The sequence below is a fragment of the Chiroxiphia lanceolata genome, chromosome 5 (assembly GCF_009829145.1).
Source record: "Chiroxiphia lanceolata isolate bChiLan1 chromosome 5, bChiLan1.pri, whole genome shotgun sequence".
NCBI classification, from domain to species: Eukaryota; Metazoa; Chordata; class Aves; order Passeriformes; family Pipridae; genus Chiroxiphia; species Chiroxiphia lanceolata.
In genome coordinates, this window is record NC_045641.1 from 54672059 (window position 1) to 54692297 (window position 20239).

Consider the following 20239-nt stretch of genomic DNA (forward strand, 5'->3'; position numbering starts at 1 on the left):
GGAAAAAAACCCCCAAACCCAAACACCTGGATTTTGGAGAAACACTTAATAAATACATTGGTGAAAAACATGTAATGGTCAGAAAACATACATGCATGCAGTTTCAAGAGGAAGGCCTGGATAATTTGAATAGTGTTTTGCTTCAGTATCATGAAACTTGAAGTGAAAGATAGCATAGTTCACTGTTTATCACTTCTGAATTACATCTAAAAAGTGTATTTCCCTCCTTTTTTCCTGAAACAGTTTTGTTTGGAAATATGTACTGGAGCAATAAGAATACACAAAAGACAAACATATGTATCTATATATACAATTTTCTTTTATTAACAAGGTATGTCATTACTGAACAAGGCAACTGAGAAATACAAGGACTGGACATATACATGAGAATTGTACAACTCGACTAAAATTGGCATATGTTTTATACACAGATGTGATTAAATCATGTTACAACTCTACTGTATTTGATTAAACACAGTCCTAAGCACTTACATTGGGAAAATATGAAGTTGATCATACAGAGCTCAAGTATGGAATCTAAAAATAATAACAATTTAAAAATTTCAAAACTTTCTATGTTCATCCGTTTTACAGAACAGCACTACAGCTTTTCCTACTACCATATACATGAAAGATTATCAAAAATATATTGATGGGTCTATCGCTAATCATGAATATTTATATTTACAATAAGTTAGCAAATTCTTCACCAAATACTTTATATACAAAACTCAATTTGCCCTTTGTGAAAGAGTCATTAAAAAGTTAAAAACCATAGAAATGCCAGTTAGAAATAATGCATTCCAAAAATTGGACTTGTTTACATCAACTGAGAACAATTGAAAATAATTTATGAAAAAGTATGTCATTTTAGAACATGAACTCTCACAACACTTTAGTTCCAATACAGAGTAGCAGGAATTTTGTCCCGTGTGTTCTTTGAGTGGTAAACTTCTTTTCCAATAAAGCTGCAAGAAAAAAGAAAGAAAATATTCTTAAGCAGTTTAACGTGAGTCTTTGAAGAAGGCAGAAGTAATTCAAGGGACCAATATTCTTTCCCCCCTTCTCAGTGCAGAAAGCACTGTCCCCATTTGTATAAGCCCAAATACTCAGCATTCTTATTTCTCACTCTCTAGAGGCTAAAAGGAGGAGGGGGGGAGAAGAGAAAAAAAAAAAAGAAGAGAAACCCAACACAAGCCTCTGTACTTTAATGCTATTTAGAAGTGCATGTCCTTTAGCCAGCAGTGTTTTTGAGTGTGATCTTGCTGATTTTTGTATTGACTATAATGCTTTTGCAGCATGCTTTGAGCACCCCTAGCAAAATCAGCCTTCTCTGCCAACTGGAAACCCCTCCAACCTGTCTCTCAATTGAAAAAGAGCTTAGACAGGAACCAGACGTTTGCTCTGCGGGTACTTCTTCTACACAGACACGAGCACCTAAAGAATTCTGCAATACAAAACATGGATGCTGAATGAATCTACACATACTAAGGATTAGACAGCTATTGAAACACAGACTCTCTTGGAATTACATTCCATTCAGGCCCATCCAAGAACCAGAAATCAGCTTGAGAACATAGAAGCACAGTCTACAGGGCTTCCAGTATGTGAGAAAACAGCAGACGGATCAATCACTAAGGTCTCACCTCACTTTTTCAATTGACAGCATTATGGACACAATGCTGTGGTTCTGCACTGAATCAAATCACTGCAACACAATTGTTCATAATGCACCACAGTAACTTCCGACAAAATGCTGACACCACATAACAAGCAAAATTAGATCTTGCTGTCAAATCCACATGAAGTAGACTGAATTTCCCTTTTTACCTCTAGAGATGCTGAATGCATCTCCTATACTTGCTCTACGGAATCCCTATCTTCCAATTCCAACAAAGTTTCTCCATGTGCTATTATCTCACCTTTTGTGCTAGTCTTACCTTTCTTCAAACTCCATAATGACCAACTCTCCATTTACTTTTTAAAAAAAGATAAGGATGGAATGACATCTCAATAACCTTTAATCCACGCAGCCACACTCCTGGTTTTAAATCCTGTCTCCTCTTGCTTCAGACAGTCCTCCATTCTTTGGCTTTCCCCCTAAGCAATAATTCTTTAACTTAACTTAGTCTTCATTATTTTCAGGTCATCTTCCTTGTTCCTCTCAAATCAAGCTCACGGGGGAGAGGGTATAGCATCTTTGGTTTTCTCTTTTCTCTATCCTATTCCCAAGTAACATTATCCAAAACACAAAATCCAGTTATCTTCTCTATGCTGATGATTTTACACATAATGAACTCCTTCTCCAATTTGCAGCCTCTCTCTCTATATTTTCACACCTGTTTGTGTGTATCTATCTACAATGCCTCCTTCTCCAAACTCAAGTCCTTTTCTCCACAGTTTGACAAACTTCAGCAATCTGAGTACCCCGCTTCAATTACAGACCAATGACAAATGCTCACATCTTCAAATCGTATTTGTACCTACATCTTCACATACAGTAACTACACCAGCATTTTACAGGTTTTTGGCAGTCTCTCTCTAAAACATGTTCTGCTTAGTCCACTTGTATTTCTAAAACTCTAATTCAGGCCATGAGCTTTTCCTTGTAAGTTGCCTTAGTCTTCTGATTCAGGTCACCATACATTCACACAAACAGTACTACTGGCACAGCTCAGGGTGAGATGTGGGAGCAGAGGGTAACTGAAGCTACTTAAGCAGCTCTGCTAACATGTAAAACCACAGTCTATCCATCTCCCTTTCATTAACACCTGGATCTGTGTCTGATAATCTTTAGTCTGGCTCTATTTTTGTAACTACTTCCTATTTCATAGTTCACAAACTCCCTTAGAGCCAGGATTTTGTAGTTTGTTTGTACAGTACCTGGAACAGAAATATTCACAGCAATAATTTAGGATCCTGTGCACTGCAGTGACATGAATGTTATCACAGACACAAAATCTGTACAGAAATTTGATAACTTTAAGGTGTCTCAGATCTTACCAGTTTAATTTGTGCTCTGTCGCTGGACTTTTGGTCCAACGCTCTGAGTATCTTCTTCTGGATTTGGGCGTTTCCCTGCACTAATGCCAGTACCAAGGGCCGTTCTTCCTGATAATTTAAAATCAGTATTTACATTAAGGCTCTATTGCACCTTTATATAGTCAGGAAAAGTGGTTTGGGTTTTTTGTTGTTGTTGTTTAAATTACCTGCTTGCAATAAGTGTGATTGCTGATTGTCTCCATGAGCATAGTGTAAGATACTACTTGCTTGACAGTAACCTGTTCAGATACAGTAGATATTTATTATAATAAGTAAAATTTAGAACTGCAAGCAAGTGTACAATTATGTTCTTTACAACAACAAAAAGGAGCCAATTGATTTATTTTCCGTCTTCAAGAAAAATCCTGCCAGAAACCATCCTGAATGCAGAATAGTTCTTATGCAAAAGAAAAATAAGCCTCACGGCAGCCCACAGCAGTTAAATATATATGCACTTATTTATGCAGAGTGAACATTAAGTGCCTACATATTTGTGCATTACATTTGAAACAAGGAGAATGTTTATATGTCCAAACACTTTAATTAAGTTTAAATAAATTTTAACATTACTTCTGCCAAGTCTCCTCATCCTCTTTATTATTTTGTTATTGCAATACTAGTGATTCTTAGTTGTGGAAAAATAAAAAAAGCAAGTGTAACTTAAAAGAAAGACGCAAACTTTCTTCTGATTCACGTAAACTATCTACTGGCAACCTTGAAACTCAGTGTTCTGCATAAATAGTGCCATTAGCAGAAGCAGTTGCAAGGTTTCTTGTTCTGAACAGCTGCGGTGTTCCGGTTACGTTCTGGATGCTTAAACAAAACACAGATTACAGTACTTCGTGATCAGTAAACACACCACCTCTGTTACGACTGCAAGGAAAAATAGTTGTGTTAAATTTGATTGCAACTTTGATCTAACACAAACCACAGCTTAAGATTCTGTATAGTTAAATTAACAAAAATTTGCTTCCACAATATGAGAATATCTACACAAAACTATGGAAATTGACTATATATGGAAAGAGTGGTAGTGAAATCCAAGAAGAGATAACATACAAATTTTGCTATCCAGTACACAAGGTGGACTTCTTTTTTCAGTATCTTTCATTTACAGTAGCCTAGGATAACGTTTATTAATTTTTGTTTAGTCACACTTGTGATCCCTCCCACTCAAAACATACAAACACTGCTCACTTTAGAGATAAAAGTGACAAGACAAGCAAGTTCACTCTAAGAAATAATTTTTATGTTTCAAGAACAGAAACAAGGCCAGTTCACGTTGTAGACAGCAACTGTCACCCAAAATCTATCCATGCTATTTTGATGTTTTGCCTGGTTTTCCACAGTTGCAAGGATTTGGAGATCCTCTACAGACAGGCACTGCCATAATACCTTGCTGCTGAATTCCACTTGCTCCTGTATGAGAGTCTCCCAGGGCACATGACTGAACAACTGTATGACCATCACCAGTTCCCAGCTGAGCTCCTGGAGAGGCAGGGAAAAGACTTAAACATAACAGAAAATACAATTCCAGTTTTGGAATTTAAAATGGGGGGGGGGGTGTGTTCCCCTCTCTTCAAGAGGTAGACTTCTTACTGTGGCCTTTTTTTTTTTTTGTCAAACCACCCCAAAACGGGTCCAAAGCTCTAATGCTTTTGTCTTTCCAAATTCAGATGAATACACTGTAACCTGCTACAAAAGGAATACATTTTCTGATGTGAAAAGTATAAGTACATGTTTACATTTCAGTGTATATGAAGGAGAAAAGAGTGCACATAATGTTAATTTTTTAAAACTAAACTCTTCTTGTCTTCTAAATCTTTTGAACTTACAAAAGCTCAAGCACCCAGCTTTAAGGAGTCTAGACTTTAAATCTACAAGAGGAACTGTTCTGGCTAAGAACAATAAGCTCAGTCTTCTTCCACAATGTGCTTCTTACCTGGACTAAAGCCTAGAGAAAATATAAACCCAGTAAATTTTCAGTTCTGCTGTATCCCTGTACAATGAAGAGTCCAAGGTGTACAAAATACTTAACAGTCTTAATCCCGTTCTTTTTTTTAGAAGCAATAAATTCCAGTAAGCAATCTAATGCCAGCATCAGAAAACTTTTCAAGTTCAAAGTTCTGACTTGAAAGTTCACCAGTCACTCCTTATTATAAGTGTCAGGATGCTTATAGACTTCTAGGAGAAAATCAAACTGTTTGATACATGTTAATAAGTAATTTTTAGAGGGGAAGAAAACAGGTTAAAACTTCTTACATATTTGAGATTAAAAAATAATTTGAAGATGTCTCTATACAAATACTATCATACAGTGAGTAAATTTGAAAATGTTTCTGACTTGCACTCAAAACTGTCCTGTGGAAATAGTTCTTTCTTACAATACATAATGGCAAGGGCATTATAGAAGTTTGTGTGGTTCCATTCCAATAATTCTATGTTTTGAAAGAATTTGACTGACCTCCTGTGCTACCACAACCAGAAATGCTTTCTCCTGGTGAATAGCCCATTAGGCCACCATTTCCGTTTCCATTTGGATTAGAAGGCACTGTTGCAAGAAGACCTAGGCAACAAAATAAAATATATAAAAATATATATAAAAATACAGCAAAGAAACAGAGTAAGCATAGCATGCTTTTTTCCTCATGATAGCTATTCTCCCCCCTCACCTTGAGTGGTTTACCTATATAAAAGGAGAACACCTCTCTGTCTTGCCTGCTTCTGGGATCTTCCCAAGTAATTTTAGTTCACATTTACATAACTCTTCTACATAATATTCTGCATAACTTTTCCAATATTTCTTAGTTACACGTACTATTACAGTGCAATGCATCCTGATTCAATATCCAATACCTGAACATACTCTCTGCTCACACCTTGCTCTGAGCAGTACAAATGCACATGGTTTACCTCTCAGAGCAAAGGGGAAGAATGATACCAGGGGATGCACTGATACCTATTCAAGCAACAGCATTTGCAAATGCAAATACAGTATGGCTGAAGTTATGAACCACATTAAATTTCTAATCACTGATATTAAAACCTATCTATACAAGAGTATCAGAATGCACAGAAGACCCAGTTTAACCAAAATACTTCCAAAAACCCACAGAAAAAAAATCAGGGTAACATTTGGAAAGAGGCACTCCCCTCAAACTTCTTTCCTTTCTTGATTACATATAATATTTTCATTTATTTGGAGACACAACCCTGGTCACCACTCTGAGCTTACACCTTATTACCACTGTCATGGGACTAAATTATTAATTGCTAGAAGATGATAGAAATTTTCAAATAAAGCTAATAGTCTATAACCATACCCAGTCCTCTGTATCGTGAAAGCTGCTGGTAGATTTGTTTCATCCTCTCAATATTCAGACGGCTTGCCTCTGCATGGTTTACCATTGGTTTGGGATAATTAACTCCTATAATACATTTTGCAGCCTTCTGGATGCTCTCTGGGGCATTCCAAGGATCATAGATGTATTTTGCAGGGAAACCTCTAAGTACTGGCAAATAACGTCTTAAAAAATAATAAAAAGGTCATGTTCAGTATAAAGCTACTTGACATTATAAGTAACATCCATGAATCAATCACTGCAATTTCTGGATTGTGAGTTACCTGATATAATCCCCATTTGGGTCTGTTCTTCTGCCAAAACCTACTGGACAGTAGCAGTGAAAAAACTGCTGAAAGAAGGAACTGCAGGATAGCCACATCCAGCTTCCAGCATTCACACTCCAATCTGCATCAAGTAACAGCTCTTCAAACACCTTAAGAAATTAGAGCAACAAGTTAGTCTGAACATGACACACCTTCAAGACACCTTTTCATTATTTTCAAAATACTTTTTCATTATTTTTTCCTGAGTTTCTGATTTCAGTTCTTTCTTACCTGGCAATATAAACAGAACGCTCAGTATGCAATTGCAAATACTTACCTAAATGCTAAACTCAAGAAGAAAAGAAAAAAAATAATTCAAGAATAGGCTTTTAACCTGTAAGCAAACTTGTAAACATCTGAAAAAGCTACACATTCTTACACAAACACAGCCTTGAAAAATAAATCCCCAAAGGATGGCTGGAGCCTGACTGCTTGCAAGTGGCATTTGCTATTTTCAGAAGAGTTGCTTCATCACATCACAATTGAGTAAGCTTTGCAAACTTCCAGAAAACAGGGAAGGTACAAAGTACAAATTTAAATTGTTGGTCTGAATACCTCAACTTGCACGCTTTCACTATGTGAGGAATCCCAAGAGTAGAATTCAAGAGTTTCAGGATACCGCAAACATTCAGAAGTTGTGTTCTTGAAGGTCAATAGTTAATCTAGTAAGTCACAGTTTTGAGGATGCATTCTTAAATTCCAAAGAAACCATCATCTTTCTTCATGCCTCAACATCTTACTACTGCCATCCAACTTCCACTAATATTAATCCTATGCAAAGTCTAAATAAGACAATACCATTAAACAATAATCTCTCTCCATATATTCAATAAGGCATTCATTCCACAGTATACACTGAATAAGATACAAACGTATCTTTGTCTAAATATCTGCAACTATTTGGAAAAAAACAGTTTGTTTTGAAAAAGTAAGATTTATCTTAAAAACATTTTCAAGAAACATTTTAAATAGAAAGTGACTCATAATGCAACAAGATCTTCAGGCATTAAGTGTTAGCACACAGTTGTTCCACTAGATGCTGCCATGTAATAAGACTCTGGAAATAACATCACGTGGAAGGCCAGATTAACTTTTGCAAGCTGTGGACCACTGTACAAGTCTGGGCCCTCCGTATATCTGTATTATTGCAAAAGGAGGAACAAGTTGTCATTTTTCTGTATTATGCAGCTTTGTTGTTGGCTGACTTATCTATGCAAAAGACATCTTTGATGTCTCTATCTATGAACTGCAAAAGGAAGATTCCTAAAGCAGCTTCTTTTGTTGTGTAACCAATTTATTTTTAAATGAATGATGTTTGCTTACAACTGATTTAAGGAAGACAGAATTTCCTAAGAGTATATACATATACAAATATGAGGTCAGAATCCTGATGGCAAGTAAGTTCTTTTTTAGGTTAAAAAACCAATTGTTTGATTATCAGATTTTCATTGATTATGATTGCTCAGTAAAAGATGTGGTACCTTTCTGAAAATGTAACACTGATTCAAAGGCTGAGATTAAAATCATTCCGTTGTTTTCTTCAGAAGACTGACATTTTAAATTTGAACTTCAGCATCTCTTAGATACTTGCATAGAATTAATTGCACTGAACCTTCAGCCAAATCATGTTGCCCTTACTCACACTTCTAACACTGGGCAAAAGGACAGAAGTTGCTGAGAGGACATTCTCAGCTTTTAGTTTTCTCCCTTTAATTCTCATAGTGCTTTCCCTTTGCAGGGAAGCAGACACAAGATGTGAACAGCAATTGTTCACACAAAATGATTGGAAAAAATCTCAATAGTAATCCATGTTTATTTGCCAAGATTTAGGAGGAAATCTCAAATTTAAAAGAATTTCAGACCTATTATGACTGCAAGAAACACTTTAATATTCCAGTAAAAGGGGGCATTAGAGAGGCAAAATTTCAGCATGACTGGTTTATCAGAACTGATTTCGTTTTGCCCACAGCTTAAGGTTTAAATTTCAACTTACACGGCATAGTAACAACAATTCTAGAATGACAATCAGAAACTCTAACAGGCACTTTAAGATATTCAAGAATAGGAAATACCTTCATTCCTTCTTCCCAGCTAATCCAGAGGTCACCTCGAGTCAAAAAGCATGCTACAGCATGCCGGGCTAAATGGTGGATCCAACCTTCTTGACGAAGCTGTGTCATAATTGCATCAATCCACGGAAAACCTGTCCTGCCTTCTGCCCATTTGGCCAAAGCCTCAGGATTCTTATCCCATGGAATTTGAACACAGATAGGATTCCCCTCCATTTTATCAAACCGTGGATTGTTAGTCGCCGCTGTGTAGAAAAACTCACGCCATAACAGCTGGCCATAGAGGGAGAGGGGAGGGGAGCTGTTCTTTTTTACCTGAAGATCATCATTAAAGAAAAACATTTCATTAGGAGAAGTAGAGGAAAATTATGGCATCTAAGAATATGCAGCTGACTACACAGAAATCCTACCTTTTTGTACAGGTCCGTTAACTTGAAATAAAACAGACGACAGGACAAGCAGCCAAAGCGGAGGTAGGGACTAAGCCCTGTAGGACTTGCCAGAAGGGAATTTGCATTCATTCGTGGTCTTTCAAAGTTTGCTACCCAAGCCTTAAGAAGACAAAAGCCACACAGCAATATCAGACTACAGGCTATGTAGCAACTTATAAAGGGAGAAATCATACACTGTCTATAACCGAATCCAAAGAGTGAAGAGATGATCATGTTACCTACAACATCCAGGGGTTCCTTCTGAATCAGTGGAACCTCTGGAAGGTAATTCATCTTAATGCAGAAGGCACGAACTGTCTTCCAGACCTATCTGACCCTTTCTTTTAAGTACATTGGAAACCTAGCCAAACTAGCTTTCAGAGGAATTCCCCTTCAAAATTATAAGTAGTATGTTTCAAATAAAGTTACCTCAAAAAAAATTCTTTTTAGTATAAAACAGTAAAACAGACTTTTTCTAAAATTCAAAGACAACCTGGTATCATCTTCTAAAACTAAGAAACAAACTATTGATTTATATCATTATATTGAGGCCTGAAGTTTGTGGGTTAGATTTTTTTTTAACAGGACTTGTCCAAATCCCTTTACATTTCATAGCAAAGAGTAATAACTATGTTTCCCAGATACTTCTGTGATGATCTGAAGCACACCTTTCGTTCTAGATGCCTTTCCAATCGTGTGAGAGCTTCTGTTTCTCCCCCTGGCCATACTGCAGAAGGCAGACCATCTGTATCAAATCCTGAAAGACAAATTGAAACAAAGAAATTCCTTGTTTGCTTATCCTGTAGGGCAGCAAAATTCTAGCATATTGATACCTGACTATTTTACTGCGTCTTGAGAAAAACCTTAAGTTGGACACATGTAAATAAGTAAAAGTTTTAAAACAGGATGTAACCAAATCTTCTCAAAGCACATCCAATACCTCTAACTTGCAGCAAAATTAAATTTTTACTTTTACACTTACATTAATATACATTACAAATTTTACATGCTGAATGGTCTTACTTCAATCCCACTTCTTCTGTGTGGTTTTTTTGGGTTTTGGGTTTTTTTTTTTTGGTAAAAGGTGACCTATCATTTTCTGAATTATTTTCAAGTTCTCAGCTTTGCAATATGCAGGGTAACCAAAACTACAACTATTTTACTTTAATTTATGGAGTTGATTATCCTTTTTTGTTCCTTTTGTATGTCGTAACTGTATCGGTATAACAATTAACCACAATCTCCCTCATTGTTATTTTAAGTGGTAGATTACATCTCTCTTATTTCATAATGTCAAAGCAATCCTAGAACATACCCAGCTCTTCAAGCGATGGCACACCGTATTTCTCATCATGGTCATCAGAAACTGGAGTAGTACATTTTTTCATTACTTCTGGGGTTATGGTCTCCACAGGCATCTCCAGTGGTTCCATTCGACTAATGAGGGTCTGAAATCGTTTGTAAGTAAGAGGAGGCTGCCCTCCATTTAACTCTATTATTCTGGATTAAAGAAAAAGAAAAAAAGCAAAGAGGTGTGTCGGATAATAGTATTTAAACATTTTGTTTTATAAAATATACACAGCGATACATACAGAGAGATATCTTTTTATCTTCCTCTAGCATGCTATATAAAAATCACAGATACACATGGTAATCCAGACACTTTGAACTTTAATTTTACCATCTTTTTTTCCCCCTCTAGGGAGACATAAATTAACTGTTTATAACCAATTCAATTTTCTTCATTCCTCATGAATGAGAAAGTAATGAACATGGACAGTTCAAGGCAAAGAAATAAAAGACTAATAATAAAAGAAATAATAAAAGACAATTAATTAACATAAACATTATATTCAAAAGAACCCCAAATTAAAACTGCATTTCAGATACAGTTACATATAATTCTTTAGAGTTCCAAATTCTACTCAGTATATAATAAAATTTGGATGGATGAAAAGAAACATAAACCGAATTTGTAGTTTCCCTAATTATAAAGTGCTCTGAGTAGAAAGTAGCACACAATACCTAAACAAATACTACATAAAACTCTAAGTTTTTCTTTGTCCTTTTTAAAACCAGAGGTAATGGTAACTTACTTGTCTAGGTCATATAATGTATGGGAAATCCGAACAATGACCTCCACTCCAGCTTCACTAGCCAGCTTTTTAATAGCTGCATCTCTTTCCTTCCCAAATGGTTCAGAATCATACTCAATTGAAAGTTTTGCAATGTTCCACTCCTACAACACAAACCAAAAACGTGGTCCTTCAGCAACTCAGCTGCATGACGGAGGGTGAGGGGAAGGAGAACTGGAAGGACAGGGGCAGAATGGAACACCAGCTACTATCTGCAGGTAGTTATCAGAGATACAGAAAGGTCCAAAATACATTCAGACACCCAGAATAGCAAAACCAAAGTCCAGCTTTTTGGCATCTAAGTAGGAATCGGGCATAAAAAAGCCTCCATCTGTTCTATTACTGTGGGTGCACACAGTAACAGGACTACTTCTGTGCAAGTTTTGAAAATTCATCTCTAACTTTAGGATCCATATACCTTGAGACACAACAGAAGGGAAAGATGACACCTTCTGAACATTGATCAGCAGCAGTGTCTTGCTCTGCAGAAAAGCTTTTTACATGTGCCTGTCAACTTCAACAGCAGAACTGAAGTTTCAGGGGCAGAGGGCAGAAATACTGCCCTGCCTTCAAACCAAACACCATGTACTTACTTTACCTTTTCGAAATCCCTACTCCTCACTCAGACAGTCTTCAAATTCTCAATTAGAAAAAGAAAAAAAAAAAGGCTGTCTCCTAAAAAGATAGTGCCTTATGCCTTGAAGTCTAATATCCTTTATGTCACAGATGCTTTTACTAAGCCCAATAGTCACAGGTGGGGAAAAAAGAAGCGAACAAAGGGATCAACTAATGGCTAAAGCTTCTGCAACAGTAGAAAATTGGAAAGCTGAAGTATGCACAGAATGATCCTAGAAAAGCATCATGCTAATCGAACTCAAAGAAATACCTTTCTAATCCCTCAGAATCTTAATCACTTGATTTAAATACACAAGCCAGAGTATTTCAGAGAATTGGATTTACACTAATGAGACAAGGGCACTCAACGCTGCTCACCTGGGGTGCTATTTCATTTCCAAACTCTAGCTCTCTCTTAGATGAAGCCCAGCCCCAAGGATAGGCAATTCCAAGGAGTGCTGGTTCTTTGAAAGAAGGCTGGGCTCTGTCCAGCCTTAAGTCTGCCAAGACTAACCCAGCAGGCCTTGAATCCTCAAGCAAACTCCTACACCATCATAGGTGTAGGAGTTTATTTCCCATTTCATAATGTAAAACCACTGTTTCAGCAGATAGTCTTCTACATCTTTCTTTCCTCTGGCATATTGAAAAGATGACCATAAAAAATGTGTCCAAGAGCCAGAGTCACGTCCTGAAAGGAGTCAAGGAACTCCGAGACAAGTGCTACGTAATGTGAATACACCCAGGTCACATCACCACGAGCTAGACAATTAGTAGTATGGACACAAATAATTTTGCACATACTGCTGGATGCTTTTAGCAACTTGATGTGTTCAAAATATTAGTGATTATTCCAATTCTATTTCCTTTACTGAGCCAGAGAGCAGCCCAGAACAAACTGAAGAGAATGAGGGAAGAGCAAAGTGGAGACTGGTGGCTGTCTTGGCCACAGCGACCACAAGGTGATTAAAATCTCTGTTGACAGAAGGAAAAGTGCTAGCAAAACCTCAACTCTGGACATGAGGAGAGCAGACTTCAGGCTGCTCAGAGAATTAGTAAGTAAGACACCCTGGGAAAATGTTTTTATAGGTGCTGGGGTCCATCAGTGCCGGTCACTTTTCAAACATCACCTCCTAAGGGCACAGGAACAGGCAATTCCCAAATGTCCGAAGTCAAGCAGGCGAGGCAGAAGGCCAGCTTGGCTGAGCAGGAATCTTCTCTTGGAAATAAGGCAAAAAAGGAAGGTGTATACCCAGTGGAAGCAAGGTCAAGTGACATGGGAAGAATTCAGCTGCTTGCCACTGCAGGGAGAAAATCCGTGAGGCCAAAGCTAAGCTGGAGTTGAAGTTGGCCAGAAACAGGGGGACAATAAAAAGAGATTTTTCAAATATATGAATGGCAATAGGCAATATAGAAATATCATTGGCCCCTTACAGCATGAGGATGGTCACCTCACAAACAGGGACAGAGACAAGTCAGAGGTGTTTAACCCTTCCTTTGCCTTTGTCTTCAACATGGATGATGGACCAAGGGAGTCTCAGTGCCCTGAGCTGGAGGACCATGAGTGCGAGAATGATTAACTCCCAATCGACCCTGAAATTGTGAGGGGTCTGATGTTCCAGCTGGATCCCTACAAATCTATGGGGCCTGATAGGATTCATCCTAGAATCTTCAAAGAGCTGCTGACGTCATCGCAAAAATCTTTCTTGACTTTTGAGCAGTCTTGGGAATCCAGAGAGCTTCCAGCTGACTGGAAGCTGGTGAATGTTGTCCTGATTTTCAAGAAGGGCAAGAAGGAGGACCCCAGAAACTACAGGCTGGTCAGTCACACTTCAGTGCCTGGAAAAGTTATGGAGATTATTCTGGGAGGTATTGAAAAAAAACTGAAAGACAATGCTGACATTGGTCACGGCCAGCACAGCTCCATGAGAGCAGAGTCCTGCTTATCAAATCTGATTTCCTTTTATGACAAGGGAACCCACCTAGTTGATCAAGGGAAGCCAGTTTATGTAATTTTTTTTGATTTCAGTAAATCTTTTGATACTGTCTCTCCCACGATCCTTCTGGACAAAGTGTCCAGCACACAGCTGGATAAACACATTGGGTGGTGAGTGAGCAATTGGCTCACGGGTCAAGCACAGAGGGTGACAGTGAATGGGGTGACATCAGACCAGTGACCTGTCACTAGTGGGGTTCCACAGGGCTCCATCTTGGACCCTGTGCTCTTTGACATCTTCATAAATTACTTGGACACAGGATTGGAAGGGATTCTAAGCAAGTTTGCAGATGACACAAAACCGTGAGGAGCTGCTGACTCCCTCGAAGGCAGGGAGGCCCTGCAGAGAGATCTCAACAAATGAGAGGGCTGGGCAATCACCAACCATATGAAGTTCAACAGGGGAAAGTGTCGGATTCTTTCCTGGGATGGGGCAACCCTGGATTTACGTACAGACTGGGGAATGAGATGCTGGAAAGCAGTGCCACGGGAAGGGACCTGGGGGTCCTGTTTGATGACAAGTTGAATATGAATCAGCAGTGCCCTGGTAGCCAGGAGGGCCAACCCTGTCCTGGGGGGCATCAGGCAAAGCATCGCCAGCCAGTCGAGGGAGGGGATTGTCCCGCTCCGCTCTGCACTGGGGTGGCCTCACCTTGAATATTGTGGCAGTTTTGGGCACCACAATATAAGAAAGATATTAAGATGTTAGAGAGTGTCCAAAGGAGGGCAATGAAGATGGTGAAGGGCCTTGAGGTGAAGCTGTATGAGGAGCAGCTGAGGGCACTTGGTCTGTTCAGCCTGAAGAAAAGGAGACTGAGGGGAGACCTCAGCACAGTCTACAATTTCCTTGTGAGAGGAAGAGGAGGAGCAGACACTGATCTCTTCTCTATGGTGACTAGTGACAGGACACAAGGGAATGGCCTGAAGTTCTGTCAGGGGAGGTTTAGGTTGGATATCAGAAAAGGGTTCTTCACCCAGAGGGTGGTTGGGCACTGGAACAGGCTCCCCAGGGAAGTGGTCAGAGCACCAGAGTTCAAGGAACATTTGGATGATACTCTCAGGCACATGGTGTGACTCTTGGGGATGGTCCTGTGCAAGGCCAGGAGTTGGACTCAATGATCCTTCTGGGTCCCTTCCGACTCGGCATATTCTGTGATTCTGTGAACCAACCAAAACTTGACTGGCATGAAAGAGCCTTAAGGTGTTTGAGGCCTTTTGTAAGGACGAAGATAGATCAGTGCTCTGCCTATTGAAGGAATTGTCCTTCAGCCTGTGAAAAGGAAACCCTTACCAAAACATGGCTGTGATACATTCGTTCCCAGGGAATCCACATATGCAGGCATCTGTGATAAGACTCCTGACACGAGGCTCTACAGAAATTCCACTGTCTCCTACCATGACTTAACTAAAGCTATCTTTCCCCAGCGAAACTTAAGTGAACTCATCTTGTCCACATGTGTTCATTCTTCAGGATCAGAATCGCTGCTCTCGTTTGAGACATTTAATGAGGATGATCTGAAAACCTTGGTTCAGTATTATAAGCCCTTCACTGCACTGCACGTGCCTGATGTAAAGCTACTGCTCTGGCAAAAGAACCTGCGAGATTAATTAAATTAGGTAGATGCATATTCCAGGTAGGCTTCAGCCAGAAGTGAAGAAGTCCTCAAGAGCTTCAATAACTTATTTGAGGATAGAGGATGTCCTAATGTCCTGGTTTCCCCTCAGTGAACCAATACATGATAAAGACACTTTTAGGTAATTTGAGGAACCAGAAGACATAGACAGATGTCAATGTTCTTTTTTGATTGCTGTATGCTATCTATATAATAAGTTATTTTCATTACTTCTCAGCATTAAAATTAATATTCTGAAAATATGGCAATCCAATGCTGTTAGGCATAGAAAGATCAGTCTAGTAGCAAGATCTGAAATAGGAGTTGTCCAAGTAGGCATTGAAGTATTTAAGAAATTTTTTCACATGTTGCTCAAACCCAGATGGCAACATAACAACAGCAAGATCTTTGCCCCTATTTAAATGCAATCAAAGTAAGTTTGGCAGACAAATCTAACAAGCTTGAGTATCTCAGGGGTTGCAAGCAGCAACTAATGCCACAATACTACTGGCAGGAAATTCTTCACTCAGGAGAAATCAAGGAAACACCAGTAGGAGTATCAGCCAGTTAGCATTTCCCAGGGACTAAAGCACAAAAATAAAGATGGAAATGTGAGTTTTGGTGGAGTTTTCAGCTTGGTGTTGAAAACCTGGGAATAAAAATCTTGAAAATATGATCTCTTTGGAAAAATGGATATCTAATTTTTCCCCCACAGTCTCACTTCTTTCAGTCACCTCAATTCAAATCAATCTGCAAAGTGTTCATTTTTACTACCCTATTACAGTATTATTACCTTAAATACATTATTATCCATGGATGACATGTTAGTATCAGTAACAAACCCTCACAGATTTAATTTTCTCAATAATAAGACTCTTTCCCACAAAAACTTTAAACTTCTTTGACTAGAAATTGCTTTTTTGTTGCTCTATGCTTTTAACAAGCCTACTACTAGGAAAAGGTTGATTAAATCACCTTTAATGAAAAAGTGATCACATCAGATATTTGGCCTAAATAAAACATTGCTTTTACAGGTCAGGCTTTGAACCTGGATTCATGTGCACAGAATTATATTTCAGTATTACAAAGGGAACCTGAAAAGGAAAATGTAGTAATATTCAGTACCTACACTTAGCAAACCATTTGAAATCAATTCCATTTCTGGAAAGAAAGAAAGCAAAAACCAGTAAAGTCTAAGAGCAACTCAGTTCAGTTGGTGATATGTACATTAAAGGGGAAAAATTCAAAACAAACAGAAACAACCTTAATGAGAAACTGCAAGGACAGTTAAGTATTTGTATGGATAACTTGCACTGAAGTAAACAGTGCAAGAAATATTCCTAGTTGAAATCAGTTTGTCAGTCATATTTGTGGACAGAAACAACAACTGCAAGAGGCATTTACCTTAAAAAGTCTGGGAAAAACATCTGCTGGCTGCCCACGAATAACAAACAAACGTGAATTCAGTTTCCGTAGATTAGCATCAAGATCCTCAAGACACTGAAGCAGGAATCTGCAAGGAATTGTAAGGAAACATTTATTTTTTGAGGCAAACTAGACCATTTAATAATAGAAAAAAGTAACAAAGACGAATAATCCAACAATGGTTATCAGACCTTGAGTATTTGGTGATGCATGCAGTTCACATCTGAATTACACTTGGCTTGCAGTAGCACAAGATCATATAATATAGTCAACAATCCATAACTCGTAAAACCAAATCGTGTTGTCATTTCAGTTTTCACCTCAATGCTATTCAACTCTGGAATGGACTAAGATACTCTAGTCTTAACTAAAACCACAAGTATCTTGTTCAGTGTAAAGACAAAAAAACCCCCCCACTACAGAAAAGAACAACAAACAAACAGATAATCAGCTGTTGGCACACTGCTACTAAACTTAATCCAAGTCTCTCTTACAACACAGCAGCCTGAACTGTTACTAAAAATAGCAAAGCAGAGGAGTACAGAGTCATTATTATCCCTTCAGCCTTCATTTATAGAAATAACCCTCTATATAACAGTTTCATGCATCTTGGCTGTAACCTCACCTGAATTATTTAATGAGCAAATATGCAAATAAGGAAAAAAACAAACGGGGGGGATGGGATGCTGTAAATCTGCAAGTCTTCAAGAGAAACAGGTAGTTAGACAAAGGATGTTGAGACAGGTTCACATGAGCAAAGATTTATTAGTGGATATAGTAACTAAAATCTCCAGTGGTGAAAGTTCTTTGGAGAAAGAAATAAAAATGAAAGGAAGGAGAGGAAAAAAGAACTCTACCTTGCAGCCAGACAGAAAGAGAGATGCTGGGGGTCCCCAGGTGAGTGTCCTTCCCCTGGACTCCTCTCCCATGTAACAAGTGGCTCCTCCACAATGTTTTTCTCGTGTGGTCAGCAGGTCCAGAGAGGTGATCCTCTCCCTCTACTCTGCCCTAGTGAGGCCACATCTGGACTGTTGAGTCCAGTTCTGGGCTCATCAGTCCAAGAAAGACAAGGAACTACTGGAGAGGGTCTGGTGGAAGACTATGAAGGTGATGAGGGGATCAGAGCATCTCTCTTATGAGCAAAGGCTGAGAGAGCCGGGCCTGTGTAGCCTGGCGAAGAGATACCTGAGGGTAGATCTTATCAATGCATACAAATATCTTAAGGGGGGTGTCAAGAGGATGGGGCCAGACTCTTTTCAGTGCTCAGCGACAGGGCAAATAGGCGCGAAGGGCAATAGGCACAAACTGAAACACAGGAAGCTCCATCTGCATATGAGGAAAAACTTTTTTGAGGGTGACAGAGGACTCAAATAGGCTGCCCAGAGAGGTTGTAGAGTCTCCTTCTCTGGGGATATGCAAAACCCACCTAGACATGATCCTGTGCAACCTGCTCTGGGTGCACCTGCTTTAGCAGGAGGGTTGGACTAGGTGATCTTCAGAGGTCCCTTCCTACCCCAACCATTCTGTGATTCTACATAGTAACATTTTTCACCAGGAGCTGCTCAAACCCTCTCAGCCATTTCTTCTTACAAAGCTGCTGGCATTCACCAAAGCACACGCTGCTCAAGACAACTGCTGAGTCAGTGCCTGCCGGTCATTAACCTCTGTGCACACACATGATTGCCATAAACCACAAGCTACACCCAAAGGAGGGGAAAAAAAGAGGTGATTCCAACACTGCAGGCCATTATTCCTGAGAAAACCTGCTGTAATGACCCTATGTGCAGGTCCAAGGTCACAGTGGTAACAGCTCAGATACAATCACCAGATGAATGAAAATGCTTCACCTTCTATGAGGGACATAATGTACACGATTGCTGTAGACCTGCTAACATTCATTTTCTGAAGATTTAGCAATATGTAAGGGATGTCTACTTAACACATGTTGCTTCCAACTTTATAGGGAAAAAAAATGACCAAAAATAATATATAGAAGGCTGGCAGGAACCCCCCCAGCTGCTATTAAACATCTAAACTGCATAGCTCACTAGACCTGAAAGACTGAGAGCAGGCCTCTCGGGAGCCAGAATACAAGAATACAATGGCTCCTTGGCTGGCAAACTATGCTTATATGTTTTATGTCTGGAACAAACCACAAATGCCTAATTTTCTCACTTTGCTAAGTTTTGTTTTGAAAAAACTCTGAGGTAGTAAGAAGATAAAAAAAACCAACTCCTGTATACCCATTTAGTTAGAAACCATGCAGGAGTCATTTTAAGAATCAGATGAGAACAGCATATGCTTCTATGAGAGACAACTTGAGCCCCATGTTCCCAGGACAAAGTCAACTCCATTTGGACTCTGAAAATTACAGCTTCACTTTATCAAGTTTTTTTGAAACCTGGAATGACATACATTATTCATTGATCTTACTGATGTGAATCTCGCTTTCAAGGAGCATGTCCATTCACAAATCACTATAAAGACAAACTGCAATACTGTCCAGGATACCTTTGTAATAGTCCAGAGGAAGATTTTTTTGTGGTTTGGTTTTAGGGCGTTTTGTTGTTGTTGTGGCATTTTTGTTTTGTTTTTTTAAACTTCGTCTCACCAAGCATAGGGAGAGGGTATGAAGAGAAACTGATGACATAAAATATTTATAACTATTCAAACTAAAAATCTGTATTTCAGGAAACTTTTCAGTTCCCTCTATTTTCTCAATTTCTTTTCTTCCTACCTGACTGAGCAGAATATATAACTTCTAGTTTGGACTTGGTACAAAATCCTATTCAAGAAGATTACATGCACTGACCCAGTCTCCAATTCACATCCAAGATCCCTAAACTTGCCCTTAATACTCTTTAATCTCTATTTGTTGGTTCCCCAAATCCACTCTATTATCTTACTTAACTATCTCTTACCACACTCAAGTATTTCAATCTCCATAAAACTCTTCTAGGTATTTAACAAAAAATAACAGTGTAGACTCAAACTGTTAAATATATGTAAGGAAGGGATCAGAAGAGTGGCCAGGGACACACACACACAGACACTCCCCCTCACCAGGACAAAAAACAGAACAAATGAAAAACAGCCAAATCACCGCTTGTGTTGCAAGACTCATGGAAAGCACACTTTCAAAAATAATAGACCAAATCAAACCCTAGTGGCCCTATGATATCTAGAGTAATAGCAATGCAAAAGAATACTGCTTTTGACTTTCAGAACACAGATTCAGTTTACAAGTAG

The 20239-nt window shown here is 38.8% G+C and overlaps 1 protein-coding gene across 1 annotated transcript in view; it reads right to left on the reverse strand.

Annotated features, from left to right (window-relative positions):
* Nucleotides 1-304: 304 nt before the first annotated feature.
* Nucleotides 305-20239, reverse strand: part of CRY1 (cryptochrome circadian regulator 1) — a 40186-nt gene continuing 20251 nt past the window's right edge. Inside the window, exons 2-14 of the mRNA XM_032687872.1 lie at nucleotides 16970-17078; nucleotides 11306-11448; nucleotides 10525-10709; nucleotides 9878-9966; nucleotides 9189-9329; nucleotides 8782-9093; nucleotides 6668-6819; nucleotides 6366-6568; nucleotides 5507-5608; nucleotides 4438-4530; nucleotides 3210-3281; nucleotides 3004-3111; nucleotides 305-968 (exon numbers count right to left, since the gene is read on the reverse strand). Of these exons, the coding sequence (XP_032543763.1) occupies nucleotides 3008-3111; nucleotides 3210-3281; nucleotides 4438-4530; nucleotides 5507-5608; nucleotides 6366-6568; nucleotides 6668-6819; nucleotides 8782-9093; nucleotides 9189-9329; nucleotides 9878-9966; nucleotides 10525-10709; nucleotides 11306-11448; nucleotides 16970-17078 (1705 nt within the window). The 3' untranslated portion in view covers nucleotides 305-968; nucleotides 3004-3007. The remainder of the gene's footprint in view (nucleotides 969-3003; nucleotides 3112-3209; nucleotides 3282-4437; nucleotides 4531-5506; nucleotides 5609-6365; nucleotides 6569-6667; nucleotides 6820-8781; nucleotides 9094-9188; nucleotides 9330-9877; nucleotides 9967-10524; nucleotides 10710-11305; nucleotides 11449-16969; nucleotides 17079-20239) is intronic.